The 20285-nt window shown below is 31.4% G+C and overlaps 1 protein-coding gene across 3 annotated transcripts in view; it reads right to left on the bottom strand.

The window, feature by feature from the left end:
- Positions 1 to 20285, bottom strand: part of CSMD3 (CUB and Sushi multiple domains 3) — a gene marked incomplete at both ends in the record, with an annotated part of 1095706 nt that overhangs the window by 660505 nt on the left and 414916 nt on the right. For 2 of the 3 annotated variants that reach the window (XM_081258478.1, XM_081258477.1), the window contains one exon: positions 6863 to 6940. The exons of the other annotated variant lie outside the window; for it this stretch is intronic. In XM_081258478.1, coding sequence (XP_081114604.1) covers positions 6863 to 6940 — 78 coding nt within the window. The remainder of the gene's footprint in view (positions 1 to 6862; positions 6941 to 20285) is intronic. 3 annotated transcript variants of the gene reach the window in all.

Genomic DNA, 20285 nt, shown 5'->3' on the forward strand with positions numbered 1-20285 from the left:
GTGGCACAAATTATCAAGCATGTCATTGAATTATGATATAATGATGAAAATCAAACTAAGGGTTTTACCCTTTAACAATTTCCATGACTGTGTTTTACTTAGCCATTGTACACTTTCAGCAGTTTCTTCAGAACACCCAATTATTAAAAAGATTTATTAATGTTTTCAGTGAATGTGATCACAGTAAATAAATAATTCCCCAAGATAGCGCTTTTTTTTCAAATGGGAAGATCATTAAACCAGACAAGGTCTGAAATATCTGAGTGATATTGCTTCATGAATTCAATCTTATAGTGAATTAGAGAGTAACTTCTATTTTCCTCTTCATCAACTTATCTGCGTTTTAAATAAAAGAATGGGACCTGAGTAGAGACTCTAGAGAGGGAAAAATGTAGGCCTTGCAATGGTTCTTGTCCTACATTGTGGGTTGGAATCACCTCTAGAGCTTTTTTAAAAGAATAAAGATGCTTAACTTTTATGTCTAGATATTCTAATGCAATTACTTGGGGTAGGACACTTTGGATCTGTTTTTTTTTGTTGTTGTTGTTGTTGTTTGATTTTTTTAATAATCCTCCAGGTGATTCTAATGTAGAGTCAATATTGAGAACCACTGGATCCCTGCACCATTTAGTTCAGATTGTCAACTTGTTCATATTGATTTATTAGATAGCAAGATAACTATCAGATGACGGCCCAACAGTCACAGCTCTGGTAAAGTTGTCATATTTTCAATTAGATATGAAATTTTGTGTTTGCACCCTTCATTCTATAAAAATCACTTTCCTAAATATCCTCAACAGTATCCTTATTGCTGCCAAATTACAAGTTCACCAATCCACACAAAGCATGTGATATTTTTCTTTTCTTGGTCTGCTGACTTGCTAGTTAATTTCTTTTTATCTTTCTGGCTTTTGTTCCTTCTGTTTGTTTTGGCCACTCTCTTACTTTAGCTGATATCACATACAGAGGGCAAATTCAAAGACAATGACCCATAATTCTCCATATTTTATATTTTCCTCATGGCTTGAAAAATTACCTCTTTGCTAAGAATTTCAAATATATGGTTTTGTCATTTTTTCCCCAAGCTCCGTCCTGCTCCTTCAATGACCTACTAGGTCAACCCACCAAAATTCTCATAGTCATTTCATGTGAATGCTCAAATCCAGCTTAATCACTGATGCTTTTGTTTCTCTATTATCATTCTCTTCCAATTCATCTTGAGTACTAGAACTAAACTTTCTCAAACACAGTTTTCATTACTGTCCAAATATCCTATGATTCTAGATTTCTAAGTATATCAACTCTACTACCCACTAGCCACCAATATACATCCATAACTCAAGTCCAACAGATTCTTCATTCTTCTGCAATTTTACTGGTTAGCCATGCTCATTCCATGCTTTGTGTTTTCTCCAGGTCCCCATGTTTTCCATTTCTTCCCTTTAGCTATCAAAATTCTATATAATTTTCAAGACTCAGCTCAAGTCCCACTTTTTTTTTTTTTTCGGTACGCGGGCCTCTCACTGTTGTGGCCTCTCCTGTTGCGGAGCACAGGCTCCGGACGCACAGGCTCAGCGGCCATGGCAAACGGGCCCAGCCACTCTGCGGCATGTGGGATCTTCCCAGACCGGGGCATGAACCCGTGTTCTCTGCATCGGCAGTCAGACTCTCAACCACTGCACCACCAGGGAAGCCCCACATCCCACTTTTTGCAAAATACAGTCTCTCATTTTTTTCCAGATTTTCTAATCCCTCTTTTTATATGACATGAACAATTTTATATTTAATTTTTAAATTATTTTGTCATACTGTTAGTAGTTTCATATTCCTTAGTCATATACACAAATATATTATACATTTGATAAACATAAGGAAAAACTTATAATTATTTTAATATTCCCACAGTGCCTAGATGGGGGTTAATGACTTCTCAGTAAATATTTCCTAGTAGGTTGATTAAAAACAATATGTTGTACACTGTTTTCAATGAGTATTTTTTCTACGGGAAGAACTATCCTATCTTTAACTGACTTTTGAAAATATTGTAGTATATGCTATTAAAATGTAACTTTTTTAACATACGATAGAGATAAGAAAAAGAAGTGGCATGACTTAGGCTTCCTACACTATTATATTAAATTTATAACACAGATTATAGGTAAAAATAGACGTGTCTCTGAATACATTAGAAAAGAAAAATAATAAAAAGTTTCATTTTTTCCATTTCATCATCATTATTGCCTAGGTTAAGATAAATTTTAACAATAGCTAACACACAGTACTGTGTCAGGAACTAATCTACACACTTTACATGTATCAGCTCGTTTAATCTTCACACAAATCTGAAGCATAGCTACTATTATTATGTTTCCCACAGGTGAGGAAACTGAGGCATAGAGAGGTTAAGACACATTTCTAAAGTCCTATTTCCACTTTCTGCCTTAGTCTAGGTTTCAACCTTGGCAGACTGATTCAAGAAATTCTACTCTTAACCCCTGAGCTCTCCATCCTGTACAGAAAGCTCAGAAAGGAGAAAGGGCAGCAATACTTAAAATTCAAAACACTTTCCAAATATTTTATCTTAGAATGCAGACCATATTTATCACTTTCACCATGTTCACTTAATTAACCCCAGTTCTTATGATTTAATAGCCAAATTACTTTTGTCTGTTTGAAAGTGTCCTTTAAACCGCTGTCTTTGGACATCTGCAATGGTGAAAAAGTTCCCAACTTAAATTGTAAAGATAACGGGAGAGCTGCTGCATGATACATGTATTTAGTGTTCTTTAATTTAAATTTTTTAAATAAAAAATAAAGAACAAAGTATATAGTTTCTTATTTTTCTGATATTTAGATGCTACATAACTGCCCATAGCTAGTGACGCCAAGACATTCAAATGAAGTTAGTATCCATTCAATCAGCTGCTTTCACTACGTAATGCCATTCAAACAACTGGACAAATATTTATCATTTTTACTTCTTTCAATTTGAATAGTAACTTGTAAAAAGAACATGAGTGCTCTTTAGAAGTTAATTACATGGACAGGGTCCTGCCTCTTGAAAAGAGCATAACTACAGGGAATATCTTTTGCTCTGATCTTTAAGGACAATAATAATAATAATGTTATTATTAGTAGTACAAATGCAATATGAATCCTTTTCCCCACACATCAGTGACAAAAAGAGAGGGCAGAATTTATAGAATTTAAAAAAATGGATGAATTATCATTTCTTATAACATTGAAGTATATTTATTATATGTGCTTATAAAATATGCTATAGGAATTTTAATTAATGAACTATATTATTGTATATTCTAGCTTGAAAATACTATAAAATTAGTCAACATCAAAATAAAATATTGTTATTACAAGCAAGTTTTCTTAAGCTTCTGATGTTACATAGCACATAATCTACTCTAAAAATAAAAATAACTAGATCCTGAAAGTCATCTTACTAAAAGTCATCTCTACATTACCTCATCCAGCTGGTGGCATCTTAGAATTTTTTTTATTATTAGATTTAAAAATTTTATTCCAGCTTATAAAATAGAATGATTTGGATCTTGTTCTGAACTCCAACATCACGAATGTGGACAGAATGTTATTTTATACTAACTTTATATCCCACAAAGAGTTGCCACTTAACTCATTTAGCTTCCCAATAAAATGCTGGATCCTTGCCAACTGAGACTGTATCTTATTCACTCTTTTTACCTTCTTAGTCTAGCATGGTGCTGCCATGGAGAAGTAGTTCAAATAGAATTGTGAAATGAATGTATAATAAGAATGCATGAAAGTATGGACTTGAAGAAGATGAAATAATTTTTAAAAATACATTATGGAAAGCTCACAGTTTCTTTATAATTCCACCTTAAAATTTTAGAAGAGCCTAGTAGAAAAGTTGGCAAGAATAACTTCACTCAATTCAACATTTTAAAATATAAAAATTTATTTTTATTTTTTAAATTAAAAATATTTTCCTTTATTTGCAAACCTACTCTCTTTGATAACAACAAGAGATGGAAAGAGACTACATAGAGTTCAGGACTAAAGTAGGAAAAAGAATCTGAATTAGCCATCTAAACAACCAAATGCTTCCCATGAACACTACTGCAGTTTCCTGAATCTCTTATTAATTTGTTTCTTAGTTAAACTTTAAAGGTGCTATTATGGGAAGATGCAATTTGGAAATGTGTGTAGCTCATGTCCTCCATAATTATGCTCACTCCTGGAAGTTCTAGTGATTGAATCGATATTTTTTTCAAAGAACACAAGCTTTATTATTATTTTTTTTCCTTTGAAAGTTTAATGTCCGATAAAAATTGTCTCCTTTTAAAATTATTTGGCTCTGTGTTAAATTAACGATTCAAAGAGATGAAGACCAAACGCCTACTTGATAACAAATATATAATAATGATAAAAATTAAAGCATCATAACTTTCTCTGTGATCAACCATACAGAATATATATTTGTAACTAGCTATTAAACATTTGAGAAAAAAAACTGTAGGAAAATAACCTTAAAATAATGTTGGCTTGTTATTGTTGATAAAAAAAATTGGAATAAATAATCTGCCTTGATGAAAGTTGAATTATTTCTATTCAAAAATAAAAATAAGAAAGCACAAGAGTATATTTTATCTCCTACATAAGCTGTAATGGATAAATGTAAAATGTATTTTAAAATTATGAAGTAAATTAACATTTTTTGCTTTATGAGTAACTTTTTTCTTTTTGTCTCATTAACTTTATTCCTGACAATTTAAAAGTAAATATTCTTTAAATTAAAAATATATATATAATATATAAAAATATATTTAATATTTAATATAAATATATTAAATATTATATCTAATATAATATAAATTTAATATTTAATATAAATATATATATTTAATCAGGGTTTGTTTCCCCAGGTACACTGTTATGTCTAAAATTCCCTTTCTTGTTCACCCTCATAACCACTGTACAAGAACAATGAAAATAATATGTATGTCCACTAAGACAATATACCAAGTATAAAAAGTTACATACACATTTTTCTTATTGAATAAATTTGACGTATAACATTGTGTAAGATTTTGGTGTACAGCATATTACTATGATACATTTATATATACTGTAATATTTATAACTGTTGATGATGTAGAGTTGAATATATCTTAATTTCAGTATAAATAGCTTAATTTTCCCAGGACATCTGAAAGTTTGAAGCATGAAGCATATAAAATAACAGTTGTGTAACCAAAATGAGGAAAGGGTAAGAAAGTGATAGCCTACAATTCTTCTTAGATTTCTAAAATAAATAGATTAGCCAGACAAAATATTGGAAAAAAATAAGTAGTAAACTTAATTATTTAAGTCTGCATCATTTCCTTCATGTTGACATGATAAAATTTGATATGTCAGAATAATTTCACCTAACAACTTTATGTTTATACTTTCTTATATAGGAAAAATACCTTTTTTTCTGAAATGTATCAAATAATTAATATATGTAGATTAACTAATTTATGTAGATATATGTAAAACACTGTAGATTATTTTCCCTAAAAACTGTTAACAATTTTGAAAATATGTTTTAATCCTAAAAATATAACAATAAATCATACTTATACAGCTAAATACTTTGAAATGAACTGTTTAATGCTTTCCAAACAGGTAACCCAATTTGACATTTTCCTACTGATATCTGCTATTTTTGGTTTCGTATTCTCAAATCTAACAAAATGTGAAAAATCACATTTTAAAATTAGGACACTTTAAAATATTTGATACCAAAAGGCTCCAAGTTTGCTTCTTGATAAGTGAAGTAATTGCTCAATTTGTGCCATTTACTGTTACAAATACAACTCAATAAATATGTGGGTAGAATCCTTTTCTGATATAACTATAATGAATGATTTTTTTAAGAAATAGTTTTAAACTCATTTCATTAGATGATTTGGAATTGAATAAAAATAAATAATGCTAAAAATTTATTTTTGCTAAAAAGATAATATTTATTTAAAATAGCTAATCTTATTTATTATCAATAAGGCATTTTAGAAGTCAGATGTGTCATGAATGGCTTCTTTTAAAATTTATAATATGTATCTGCAGGAAGAGTAAGGCAGGGTATTTCTACAAACTGCTATTGATTTATATTGAAAAAATGCATAGCTTTCTTAAAAATCTTATTTTATGTTCATATATGGTAATAAAACAATGAATATTCAAATTCAATGACTCTTAATCTTAGATTTATGAATGAACTTCAGATCATCTACAAATCCCTGAATGTTAAGCAAAATTGTGTATTGGGGCAGCACATAAATATGTGTACCTCAGTTCATATCATGAGATTTTCAAAATAAAACAAAAATTAATTAGCTAGTTAATTCATTTATAAAATATTTGACTTAAGTGTTTGTATAAATTAACTCAAATTAAAATATATTTTTTCCTTAAATGAAAAATTGCTATTTAAAGAAAGTTTTACTTAGAAAAATAATTATGTTGAAATTTAGATACGTTCAAACAAAAATTCCTACAAGAAACCATTAATTTGATGATTTTCACTCACTTTTTTATCTCACATATTAGAATTAGAAAACTAGAATGTTATCAACATGCTAGATCAAAAGAGTTTTTTTCTTTTACATTTTGAAACAATCTGAGCTCCAAAGTTTACCACAATAACCCAGTAACTCAATATGCATTTAAATACAAGAAAATATTGAATAATCATGCATGTTATATAAATATTAATGCAGTTAATTTGGTAAACACACATTTTTTTTAAAACACACAAACAACACAGACACCACAAACTTCACTCTTGCACTAGAGAAGGAAACAAAAAAAAGAGTACACTCACAGATAGAAAACTTGTTGCTGTTGTCTTTCCCTGGAAACAATTTAAATCCTCTAGATTTAAAATCTATGGCCTTTTTCACTAGTTAAGAAAACAAACAAAAACATGTATCAGGATACACAAGTTTAAAATGAAATTCAAGTTAACAAATTTTGTTAGCATGGAATTATGCAAGTTAAAAAAAATGCTTTCTTAAGCCTGATATAGGGTACCCAGAAGAAACTAAAGAAGAAAAAAATAGCAATCTGATCACTAAGCAGTAAAAATACCAAGCAGTATAAAAGGATTTTAAGTGTACTATAGGGAGAATCTTGCATACATGTATAGGTACTTTAACACTACCCAGTTTTTATAGAAGAGCAAAACATTAACTCTTTATCATAAACCATTTTAATTCATCAAATTTTATGGAATTAAACTAGACTGATACATTATAAAAGAGGGATTATTTAATGAGCTTGGTTTTTAAAATAAACTAGTGTACTTTTAAGGTAATTTAGCCTAACTGAAATATTAGGACACGTTTAAGAAAGTAACATAATTGAAAAAACTTAAAATACATTCTAGTATTTCTGCCAATAACCATTTCTTTTCACACACATTGCTTGTGAATGATGATCGATGTTCCGTCCATATTGTACAAAATTTATGAAAGTGAATTATAACTTTTTGGATTTCATCTAAAATACCTTGCTACTTTTTTGATATTATTATATTAAAAATCAACATCATAAGAGGCTGGCATATTTCACTGTGTACTATATTAAAGTAGATATGACTGGATTTGCCTTAAAAAATACAAATTCAATGAAGTAACTTGGAACATTTAAAAAACAGTTTCTCAAGTATTTTGGATGAAGGAAAAAAGTATTATTTCCTTTTAAGTATAAATTATTTTATTAACTACAGCTAATATATAATTTTTAAAGGGATAAACTATAGTTCAGAAGACTACTTTCTACTTTATTTAAATTTTAAATGACACCAAGTGAAATAAAGAAAAACTATTTAATTAAAAACTCACCCACCCCACTAATTTAAAATGTTACAGGGCTTCCCTGGTGGCGCAGTGGTTGAGAGTCCGCCTGCCGATGCAGGGGACACGGGTTCGTGCCCCGGTCTGGGAAGATCCCACATGCCGCGCAGCAGCTGGGCCCGTGAGCCATGGCTGTTGAGCCTGTGCGTCCGGAGCCTGTGCTCCGCAACGGGAGAGGCCACAACAGTGAGAGGCCCATGTAACGCAAAAAAAAAAAAAAAAAAAAAAAAAAATAAAATGTTACATAGTCTGATCTAATGAGATATTTAAATAACAATTATTTTCTTAAAAAAAATACACATGAACAAGAATCCAAGGGATATATTTAGCTTCCTCAATTATAATTTGAATTTTTTACATAATGCATTTTATGAGGTTTATAGGTAGAAATGATAGCTAGAAACATTTAGGCAATTAGGTTTTGTTCACTTCGTGAATTTGAAAAAAGCAATTTTTGATTTTTGTTAGTTTAAAATGATCATTTCACTAAGTCTTACTTGCCATTTTACCCAATTAATTCAAATTAAGGATATTTTATTGCCTTTGAAACATTTTAAGGTGATTTTTTTCTTGTCACTACCTTCAAAAGTACAGAGGTAGAGGCAGAGTCTTATGGTTTACTGAAATACACAGCTGTAAACTATACATAGTACATATAAAAATATGAAAATGATCATTGGAGTAGGATTTAAGATACCTAATTCTTAGCAATTAGTAGTTGTTGATTTTTGGACAAGAGTCTGCCTTTTTACCTGTCTCTTCTCTTAAAATAAGTAGCTAGGACTAGATGACTGCTCAGTTGCTTTACAATTTTGAGATTCTTTACCTGAGGCCCTTTATTTACAGTGAAAGAATGACTACATCTCTCTCAAGTTACGTTTTTCGTTGTAATTCTCTTCCACAACCCAGCCCCCAAGGTAAGGTAAAGTTTAGTCCTACTGCTGTATTTGGTTGGCTGCTCTAAATTTAGTTCTGCCACTTGTAAATTTTCCTGCTGCCTGAAAATTATTTTTAACAAAATTTACATTTTGTATTTTGAGGCATAATTCTAGAGTCTCCCAATCCAAACATGAATTATAAGTAGGAATTCTAACTCTACTTTTCTCTGAATTATAAGATTTGACTTTAAGTATTACAAAGGGGTTGGAAAATTTCATAGTAGTATTAACACAAATCTGGAATTCTTAATTTTTTTTTTTAATCAAAAGATTGTAAACCCAAAGGAGAAAATTGAAGAAGAAAAATCCAGAGGGTCAAAGAGCTCAGCTACTAGAAATAAAGGATTTGAAAACAACTGTGTGTGTGTGTGTGTGAGTGTGTGTGAGTGTGTGTATAAACTAGGTTTATGTAATGGGCTTGTATCTACATTTGACTATTTGGTTGGTGAGGTCAGGGACAATACCTAGCTATGAAAATGTCATCTGATACCAAGAAGTTTTAAACAGTTTCCTGGTTCTGAAGGGACCTAACCTTATTTTTCAAAAGCATCTGTTTGTCAATTTAAATTGAAGAAAAGTGAAAAGTATAAATAATTGTAATACAGATGCAGAAGATGGAAAGCCAGGAGAATAACCATTTTAGGAGATAAAAAGGAGTGAAAAGAAAATAATGTAAAATTTAAATTCACTCCAAATTTTAAAATATGTTAAATAGGAAACACATACTTTAGAGATTTTTATAATTTCAATAAAAAGAGCATACAGCATATCTCTTCTTGAATAAACTGAAAGGACGAATACTGTAAGTACCAATTGCAAGACGCTACTCTAAATCACAAATCAGTGAAATGTTAATTCTCAAATATATGCCATAAAAACATATATTATGTATTACAAGGTATATGTATTAAGTACCAACATGACATCAAGCAATGGCACATCTAGTGATCACATTTAACTTATAAAATTAACCTGACCTTTGTAACAAATGTATTTCAGTTATAAGCATGTCAAATTTATTTTATCATAAAGATATTAAAATATGTTGTATTTTACATAATTTTATAAATATTAAAAGACAGTGTGTTGTTTGTGTCAATTCCTTCCACTGTACTGTGAGCTTCTCAAAGGCAGCAACATTATTTTACTCAAGTAGTAAAACTTATAAAAAAAAAAAAACTGATGGTGACTGATAAACCTCATCTAACTTCCAGGTTAATTGGCTAAAGTCACTTAATTGAAATTATTTAAATAATAATGCCTTATTATAAAGATTAATCATATATGCACATACACGGATAAATTGCTAGGTTTTGTTTCAAATGTCAACACTTTTTTTGCGAAACAGGTGGCATATGAGTTTATTTTTATGTTGAAGAATCTCTGTTAGTAGGAACAAAGTGCTGGTGCCATTCTTTAACATTAGGAAACTGACCACAATACACAGATGCACTACAGGGAATTCAACCATCACTTGGAGGCTTAGAAAACATGACCTTTATGTGGTCTGTCTAACACCCAGCCTCTAAAACTTAAAGTCATAAAACATTTCCCTGCTTCAAGTTGCTTATTTTAAAATTGATAGACTCTTCACTACATAATCTCAAAAGTCACACACCGATAATTTTTTATTCTATTTCACTCCTATGTATATACAGTGAAAATCTGTAATTTCTCAGAACATTTATCTTTGAAAAAGAAGAAACAGACATGTTTAATATTAGTGAGCAGAATATTTTTTCATTGGAAAAAACTACTTTAGATTTGTATGGGACTCCTGTAGAAAAACACTGGCACTATTTATTAAATGTTATCAGAACATCTAAAAACCCTTTCATTTTCTACTTAAATTATATTCAAATACAACAATAAAAATAAAACAAATGAAACATTCTGTTTATTATCTTAATCTTCCAAATTTGTAGTATTTATTTTGACAATAACTTATCTTGCAAGTGGCAGTAGCTGCATTATAAATCTACAATTAAGTGAGAGTATGATGGTCCCTGTGAAAAGGAAAATAATTCCTTTTGAGAAAGTCATTTGTATCCTGCTGATTTATTTTTATTTTTGCTTCAACTTCTCAAATGTACAATGCCTTTCTCTTCCTTTAAACTGTTTCTGACATCATGCTATCTAGATATATAATTCCTACTTTTTATTTTGAATTAAGTATCATCTTTATCTTTATACTCAATAAATAAACTATACTAATAAAATAAATTTCATCAGTTTTTCTTTTGGTTATTAAAACTAATGTGTGTTCATGTGTGCGTGTGTGTGTTCCATTTTGAGAACGTGGCACGTCTCACCATTGACAGTAGATCCATTTACATGGGCATTAGAATATATAATCAATCACTTGCTAAGGGATTTTATATAGATCTAGATAATGTTAAAACACAGTGTGTTATTTGTGACATTTCTCTCACTGGACCAGGAGTTGGGAAACCTGTATTCTAGTCCCATAAGACATGGAACAAGTTGTTTAACTTCTCTATACATTCCTAAGAGATTCATTCATTTACCCTTAAGTATTTAGGTGTAGAATTTAGAGCAAAGGAAGAAGAAAAGACTAATCAGAATTCTCAATTCTATCTCAAAGGTTAAAATGTTTTTTAGAGATTCTAAAAGTATTTTACTATGTTCAGAGGAAAAGTTTTGTTTGTTTGAAAGTAAAGTGTGGCTCCATGTCACAGGCCTAAAGACACTACAATTTAACACTTTTTTTCTACATCCTGTACTCGCAGAACTGTTCTTCAGAACATATTTAGCATGGAAGCTGCTAATTGGTCACTCCATCCATATTATCCTTAGAAGAAGAAATATCAAGAAACTACACTGATGCCAGTAAAAACTAGGTAGTATTCTTGCAGTGTCTGCTTTACCATCTTTCATATAAGAGTTACCACTGGATACAAATTTCTGAGAAAAGAATATATGATTTATAAATGTTGCTGTAGTATAATTTTAGAAAATGATTAAAGGTATGCTGCAAGTAAATCATATTTCTGGACCACACAGTAAAAAAAGGTATAATAGAAAATTCAGCAGCATATTAGTAAGTGGTTCATGAGTCTTTGTGAAAAATATTTTTAGAATATGTTAAAATAAAAGAAATAATACTGGCCTTCATTTGTTGAGAAAATTAGTGGTGCAATGAAATATGTTCAATAGCACTGAAAATTCATTTGTAAAGACATATATTAGGGATATGCAAGATCCAAAATATTCTCAAATTTAAAATGACAGACCAATTAATTTTAAAAGAAATGGTATATATTCAATTTTATAATTATCTAAAATCTAATGTTTCTGCCTTTTAAAAATCACTAGAGATAAGTAATATGGTTTAGACACTCCAGTATTTTTTTAAGTCCTAAACGTCTAATTATGCTACCCTGCTAGTTTGTGGCTAGCACTTACTCTTGCATATTGAATATGCAAGTATAAAATTTATATGATGCCCTATTTTTAGTTGAAAGAAAATTTACAATTATACATTGTACCATATACTTAAATTCTACAATAAATTCTAAGAATCAGGACATGGCAAAAGTTCAATAAATGTTAGTTATTTTATTATTCTTATTATTTATAATTTTAAGATCTAGTCAGTTTCAGATGTCATTCCAATTGGGGATGCACTATACTAAAATTTTTCAACTACTTTGTGTTATGTCTTTTTCACTGTGTAGGGATGTATACAAATTCATAAACTCTCCCTGGATTTCCAACTTAAATTTTATTTTTTATATAAAGTTATAAACCTCCCCAAATTCTTTGGTCAAGATAGTAAATTTAGTATAAATGTATAGAAACACACACACACACACACACACACATTATATATATATAAAATCATATTAGTTTATATGAACATATGTGTAGTTATTCAGAATATTTTAAGGTGTTCTTGTAACAGGCCCATTTTCACTTTTACAAAAGAGGATTCTAAGGCTATAACGTCTCAAAGTTGTAATAAGATCAGCCTAGACTCCAAATCTTTGAAATCTTACTTTTCAACCACTTCAGACTAAGGAGTAAGTCTAAAATTTTTACTTGGAAAACTGGACAGAGTTGCAAGTGTGAAAAGGAGATATCATATTTTATAAAATCAATTTGATAATTTTCACAGTTCTAGGTTGAATTAATTTTGTTATTTTTTATTTAAGAGACAGTGGATGCTAATGAATAAAGACGCTGAATTCTGTATGTGGGCTTTCTTCCCTTCCAGAAATGGAACAACTTCAGAAATCCATAACACTTACGTAGGTATCAGCAGATGCACCAGCAATGCTTGGCGTAACAGGTCTTACAGTTATGGTGTGCAGTAAAATGTCAGGATTATAAGAAAAATGTGGGATTTTATATATTCTCTTTAGGGATTCTTATAATTGGCATATTAAAAGTCACCATATGGTAAGAGTTACCATTGGTATGGTTCACAAATACTTTCAACACTTTTAAAACTGTCTCAGCCATCAATTTAATTAAATTTCAATCCTCATTTTCTGACAGCTTCAAATGAACTATTTTTAATCATCTTTAGTCCTGCAGTTAAATATTAAGATCCACTCAATTCAATCATTTTCTTATGTGCTTTTTTGTTTTGATAGCTCATATTTTTTGAATGGTAATTATTTCATGCTTGTTTTATTTTAATTTCTGTTCTCTTTTCACTAATTAATTTTACCAAATATAATTTTACTATAAAGTGTAACATGAAAAATGATAATACTCAATTTTTCTTTTTTCTGTTTTTTCTTTTTTTTTTATGATTAGAATGACTCTCGCTTTCACATGAATGCCTTAGACAACATGAAGATTAGGCAAAACTTTTCAAATGACCTCAAGAACAAAAATATACCTGCAAGTTTATAATGTTTTCTAATTCAAAATAAATGAGGTAATTTTATGTCACATATTTGTTTTATGCACAATGTCAGAGATCACTTATCTACAATGTAATGCCTTCCAATATGAGACTAACTGGGAAAGAAGCCAACTGCTTGAGTAAGAGTGACCACAGTTCATGAGTATCATGACTGATGGCAGTGGAATATATTCTTCCATTACAAATTTAAGAACACTGAATAATTTTAAATATAATATCCAGAAAATGTTATTACTTTAATAAGTAACAATATTCCTTCATCCTTCTGATTTCAGATTATTATATTTTATCCAAGTTCTTTGAAGGCTTGGTATCACTACCTGGATTGTTTTAAACAAGCATAGATGGACTCTGACAGTGTAGTTGATACAGGGTTATGCTGCTAAATTCATGGCTATTGAAGACAACAAAGCACTCTCATCATAACCCATCTATGTTTTCCTCATAGTTCAACTATATTGTCCACATGCCTTTCCAGACCTATTCTCCTCCTTGTTCTTTGTACAGAGGTTGATCTGCATAGGCTACATCCTGCTACACAAACTGTGGCATTACACGAGCAGCACTGGCATCACCTAGGAACTTGTTAGCAAAGCAGATTATCAAGCCCCATCCCAGACTTACTGAATTAAAAATTACAGTTTAACAAGACCACTATGTGGTTCTTATGAACATTTAAGTTTGAGATGCTCTAGACTCTATGAACAGACTCTCTGATCCTCTGGAGAATTCCAGTAGGAGGATGGAGAGAGGGAGGAAAGTGAGATCAGGATTATCCTGCAGAGTCCCTCCCATTATGTTGACTAGGAATGTGCCCTTAACTGAAGGTTACCAGTCCTTCCATGCCAGACTGATATACATATCTTTCTGTCCAACATCTCTCCCCTCCCTCATCCCAGTGGGTTGGAATGGTGACAGCCCAGCTGCTACTACCCTAGCTGCATGATCCCTTGAGGTTCCTTTACATCAGCTCATTTAGAAATAATCCCTTTGTAAGTAAACCTTCCTTGAATTAGCCCATGTTCAACTGTTTCCCAAAGGACACTAATGGATATACCAGTGGCACAAGAAAATCATTAGAAATTTGATTTTTCAGATACTATATTAAACATCATCACTTAAGTTGTCTATAATGACTCACATACTTAAACAGATAATATCTAAGTAGAAATAGGGATGGCTGTTGCTCATCATTCTACCATTGGTTGCTTACTTGTTTCCAAGGGAATATTTTGAAATCTAGATCACACATGTTATGTTCTTTTCTAGCAATTATCTCCGCAAGAAGCATAGGAATTCACAAGGAGAGAGGAGATAGTGAGTTGGCTGTCTTGAGGTTGGAGAGTAATTGAAACAAGGGTAAAACTGGCAAGAAAAAAAAATGTGGGACTAACAGAATCCCGAGATAAACTGGATGCTGCACATTATTTTAGTAACAACTTATACATGAGATCTATATGAACAGAGCTAAATACAGCTGTATATATCAGTTGTTTCCATAATTCTCTATCAATATTGCATTAGACTATATATTTTATTTCTAAGGAAATAAGCTATGTAAGAAATTTAAAATTCTGTGCTGATCGTTTCCTTAATTTGTTCACATATCTTTACCTGATAAAATTTTTATGTAACTATAGCATATTTTCTTCTTGTAAAGACTCAAGAAGGGGACAGTATCATTTATTGGTTGTGTGTCTAAAGCATAGGTATTCTGCCTACTATCTTATTTAAACCACAAAATAGCCACTCAAAATGAGATTATTTCCCTCCTTTCTAGATGTAAAAATGGAGAAGGGCTAAGTAGACTGCCCAATACATATACTACTAAAATATATTCACTCATTTGACTTTGAACTACACCCATCTTAGCAACTACACCACCACCTGACTATGAATAACAGCATGCCATATAACCAATCAGAACTCCCAAGTATATGCCCTGGGAAATCACAAATAGATTGGATTAGTATACCCTATCCTCATTTTTTTTAATGCAATGCTAATAATAGATAATTTAAGTAGTCAGTAATATCTGATTTTAAGCATGGTTTACTTTAGTATGGAGCAGAACCAGCTTCATTAACTGAATTTAATACTGAATAACATTAATTGTTAACTGATAGTGCCAGACATAATCCCATGTTGTGAATCTTCTTAATGCCTTATCTTAAAAGTATAAACAGATGAATAAAAAGGTGTAGCAAAAGCCAACTACTAGATGAAACTCAAATTACCATACAGTCTTTTTAGTAAATCAACTTTGGCTGCATTCCTTTCTAATGGTAAAGTTCAGGAGAGTTGATGATCACTGCCACCCCCCACCAACACCCTCCTACGGATGTAAGCCGACTAAATGAAAATTTTCTAACTTCTCTGGACTCTGGATAAAATCAATTTAGAAATTTCTCACACTTTAATCCCATTTGGTATTATGAAGAAATGCCATTTGAAGACTATTTTAAACAACAAACAATCAAGCATCAACACTAAAAAACAATAGTCCATGATTTAGAATACAAATGATGATTACATATGAAGAGAAAAATATACCATACGATCGACCCAAACTTAACACCATGCTGTTCTGCCATATATGAAGGTTCTTCTCTTCCTAAAATTGTAAAGCTTAATTATGTGATTTCACTCTGTGCACAGCAGGGTAGCCATATGCTCTAGAAAACTACATGCAAGGGAAGCAGCTTGTTGCAAAAGTGGGTGAAAATACCCTGAAATAATTCCGAACAAGATAAAAATGTCTCTAACATAGGACCATTTCTTCATACTCCAAAAGGCAGAGGAGTCCACTTTGGCACCAGCTTTGAGCACAAATAGGAAGTCTAGCCCCTTCAAAATATTTTAACAAGGAAAAAGATATTAAAAGTCACAAAGCTCACACTGTGATCATCTCATTCACAGGCAAAATAATTAGCTCTGATAACCATTTGGGGAAATCAGTTACTCATAAAACCATTGTCATCTCTGTCCTTTAAAGTTAAGACTCCGGGCTTCCCTGGTGGCGCAGTGGTTGAGAGTCCGCCTGCCGATGCAGGGGACACGGGTTCGTGCCCCGGTCTGGGAAGATCCCACATGCCGCAGAGCGGCTAGGCCCGTGAGCCATGGCTGCTGAGCCTGCGGGTCCGGAGCCTGTGCTCCGCAAGGGGAGAGGCCACAACAGTGAGAGGCCCGCCTACCGCAAAAAAAAAACAAAAAACAATAAAGTTAAGACTCCCCTTTTAAGCTCTAAGTATTATTATTTCCCCTTGTTTGCTCATTCTATAAAAAATGAGAAATAATATGATAATATAAAGAATAAGCTATCAAAATGTCTGTTTAATGATTATTGGTGGGCATAACAATGGGGTTGAAGATCTGAAAAAAATACAATTTATGAAATAAGATCACTGTTACAAGATGATGGCTGCAGTTAATGCTAAAAGATATATGCTTCCTAAGATTTACTTAAAGGAAAACAAAAACACTGGGTCATCAGAAGTTGTTAAAATCTCTGTAAAGGAATAACTCAAAAGCATGCCTTAAGGAGTAGCACTGAATAAAACTGTTAAAATGATTATTTGCAGATATGTCATTTGTGAAAAAAATAATTTTCACTGCTTGCTATTGTCATAAAGATCCTCAAGCATTTGGAGTATTTTTATCCAATACCTTTTAAGATTGCATAAATCTGTTACCGAGTAAATTCTATCATATTATTTCTTCTCTTCTTTCTCCCTCAAAATAACTTATTCAATAAAATGTAAAAGAATTAGAAACATAAAAACCTATTTACTGTTATGAATGTTTTCACAATTTCACAAATGTGATGAAATGTGAAAATGAAATATGAAGATGATATTCAATAAATAATTATGTATTTAAATCATAAATTGACACATTTCTGGACATGGATTTTTAAATTGCTACAAATATCAACATTAACACAATTTTCCACAAAATAATATGATTAGGAAAAAAGTCAAGATAACAGTGAAAAAAACAACAAAAAAGGACAAGATATTGATAAAGAATGCAACAGTCAATATTTATATGTAGTACACCCACCTAAAGGTTAACAGTTCTCTATCTGTTAAATGTGTATTTACTTTAACAATGTCAAAGTTCTTACATAAAAGGCTAAGAGTTAATTTAATAAATGAAAGTATCTTACAAAAATCATATGTAATTAAATTTTAAAATGTCATAAATTTTCTATTCTGTTATTATGCTAAACATGCATGAAAATCAATACATCAGTTACTCTCATAAAGAAGGACATGGAAATTCAAGCAGGCAAGTGCAAGTTCATCATTTATATAAAAGAGAAGATAATGCTTATTTATTCAATCATGAAAATTTTTGATTTGGCAATCAATTTTTTATCCTTATTTTCATTAAGTTTTGCTCCTGTCTATCAGACTTTCAAAGATTTGAAAGATGGTAAATATAGGGAAAGTAAAACCTTGTCTTTTCTGTTATTCGATAACACACTTTAAAAAATAATTTAAGGTGTAGATTTAGGGTAAAAATTAAAAGTAATAAATGAGTTAAAATTTGACTTGGGAATGCTTTTATCATTTATTCATACATTCATTGATTTTTTTCCAGTAAAATCATAACTAATGTAATCTGCTCAGTCATTCCTAAGGGTTGACAGAATTAATTACTGTCATTAAGGTTGATCCGGAAAATCCATCTGCCCTAAAATATCCTTTCCACTCATTAATTTCCTACCATTAGAGTCATTCTTACAGAATTAAAGTTTAGCTTTTACTACATTATCTGAGATAGTTTATCAACATTGTGATTCTTCTAGTGGAGAACAAGATCTCATGGAGAGTGGACGGAGATCAGGTACTGTTTGGTATGTACTACTTTCTCTCCATAATAATAATACTCATGTAAATTTTTGCTATTCAGTATATCAGCAGAACCTGCAGTCTGTTAGAAATGCAGAATCTCAGATCTCATCCCAATCCCATTAAGTCACAACCTGCATTTGAGTAAGACTGCAAGGTGATTGTGTTTACACTGAAGTTTGAGAAGAATAGTATGAGAAGCATAGTCTAAGACTTAGACTCTAAAATCTGTATCAACCATTAATTGCACCTCCGTATACATTACTAATTTGTCTGCCTGTCCCTACCTACTTAAAATTTCTTATGTAATTTCTTGCTAAAATGATGTCTTATAAAAAGTTACATTAGATAATATAGAGTCTACCTACCAATGGCTTCCTGTCTCTTTTACATTAAAATAAAACTCTTTACCTAGGCCTCAGAGCCTATATGGTCTAGTTCCTACCAGTTTCCCACCTGATCTCCGCTTTCTTTGTTGTCCACTGAACTCCAGGCACCTCAGGCTTTCTTTTTTGCAAGAAAAACTCAAAGCTCTTTCTAGCTAGCTGTTTTCTCTGACATCTCGGCTACCATCAGGTAATTATTCGTTTATTTGCTTGTCTTTTTCTATTTGAATATAAACTCAAAAAGCAGGGTTCATTTTGTTCAATGTTATAATAATAAGGAACTAGAAGAAAATATGACATGCAAGTAGTCAGTGAACTTTTATTGAAAAAAGAAACAAAGACAGCAATAGGAAGGAAAGAAGTAAGGAAGAGAAGGAGAGGAAGGAAGGAAGGAAGGATGGATGGATAAAAAGAAGGAAAGGAGGAGGAAGGGAAGGAGAAATAAAAAGGAGAAAAGAAACAATGAAAGAAAGGGAAAACTAGAGACAGAAAAAAACAAAGAAAAGAAAGGAAAGGAAGAAAGGAGGGAGGAGAGGGGAGGGGAGAGAAAGGAAGAGGAGGGGAGGAGAGGGGAGGGGAGGGAAGGGAAGGAGAGGGGATGGAGGGACAGAGGGAAGGAAGGAAGGGAGGAAGGGAGGAAGGAAAGTCTTGAAGAAAATAACTCTGTAGTTTTGGACACTACCTAAAAGGCAATCTAGAGTTTGATCCTCAAATGGAGAGTTTTGGAATTTAAGGCAAATGTGTGGCAATGGTCCTGTGAAAAATGTTTATGTGTCTGAGTTTCCACTTGCTGGGATAAGGAGAATGACAATCTAACTTTCTCAATGGTAGTGTCAGCCACTTCTATGGTTGTTTTAACACTAGCTTTACAATGAGATAACCATAAAGATAAGCCCATGTCAATTCAAACATCAAGAGATGTTTAAATTGATGATGATGATAAATACATTAATGAATATACAAGATTTCTGGATAGATTCATAGACACTTTGGATTATAAGGGACAGTGACAGTCATATAATTTCAACACTCTTTGATGTTTAATGCTTTCTAAATAGCCATTTTTTCCATCAAGCTATGCTTGAATACCTAATAAGGTATTCAATAAGTGATTTAGGAATTTACTGTTTTCTGAAGCACACAGTCTATATTTGAACAAAATTCAATGTTAGAAACGTCTTCTCTATGATATATTTTGTACCTTCCTGTGGTTTCATACACTAAGTTCTACAACCTATGGCAGAACAGGTTTGGTCTCTCCTACATATAACATATTACATCACATGTTTAAAGACAGCTATAACTCATCCTCA

The sequence above is a fragment of the Mesoplodon bidens genome (assembly GCF_964165515.1).
Source record: "Mesoplodon bidens genome assembly, chromosome: 16".
NCBI classification, from domain to species: Eukaryota; Metazoa; Chordata; class Mammalia; order Artiodactyla; family Ziphiidae; genus Mesoplodon; species Mesoplodon bidens.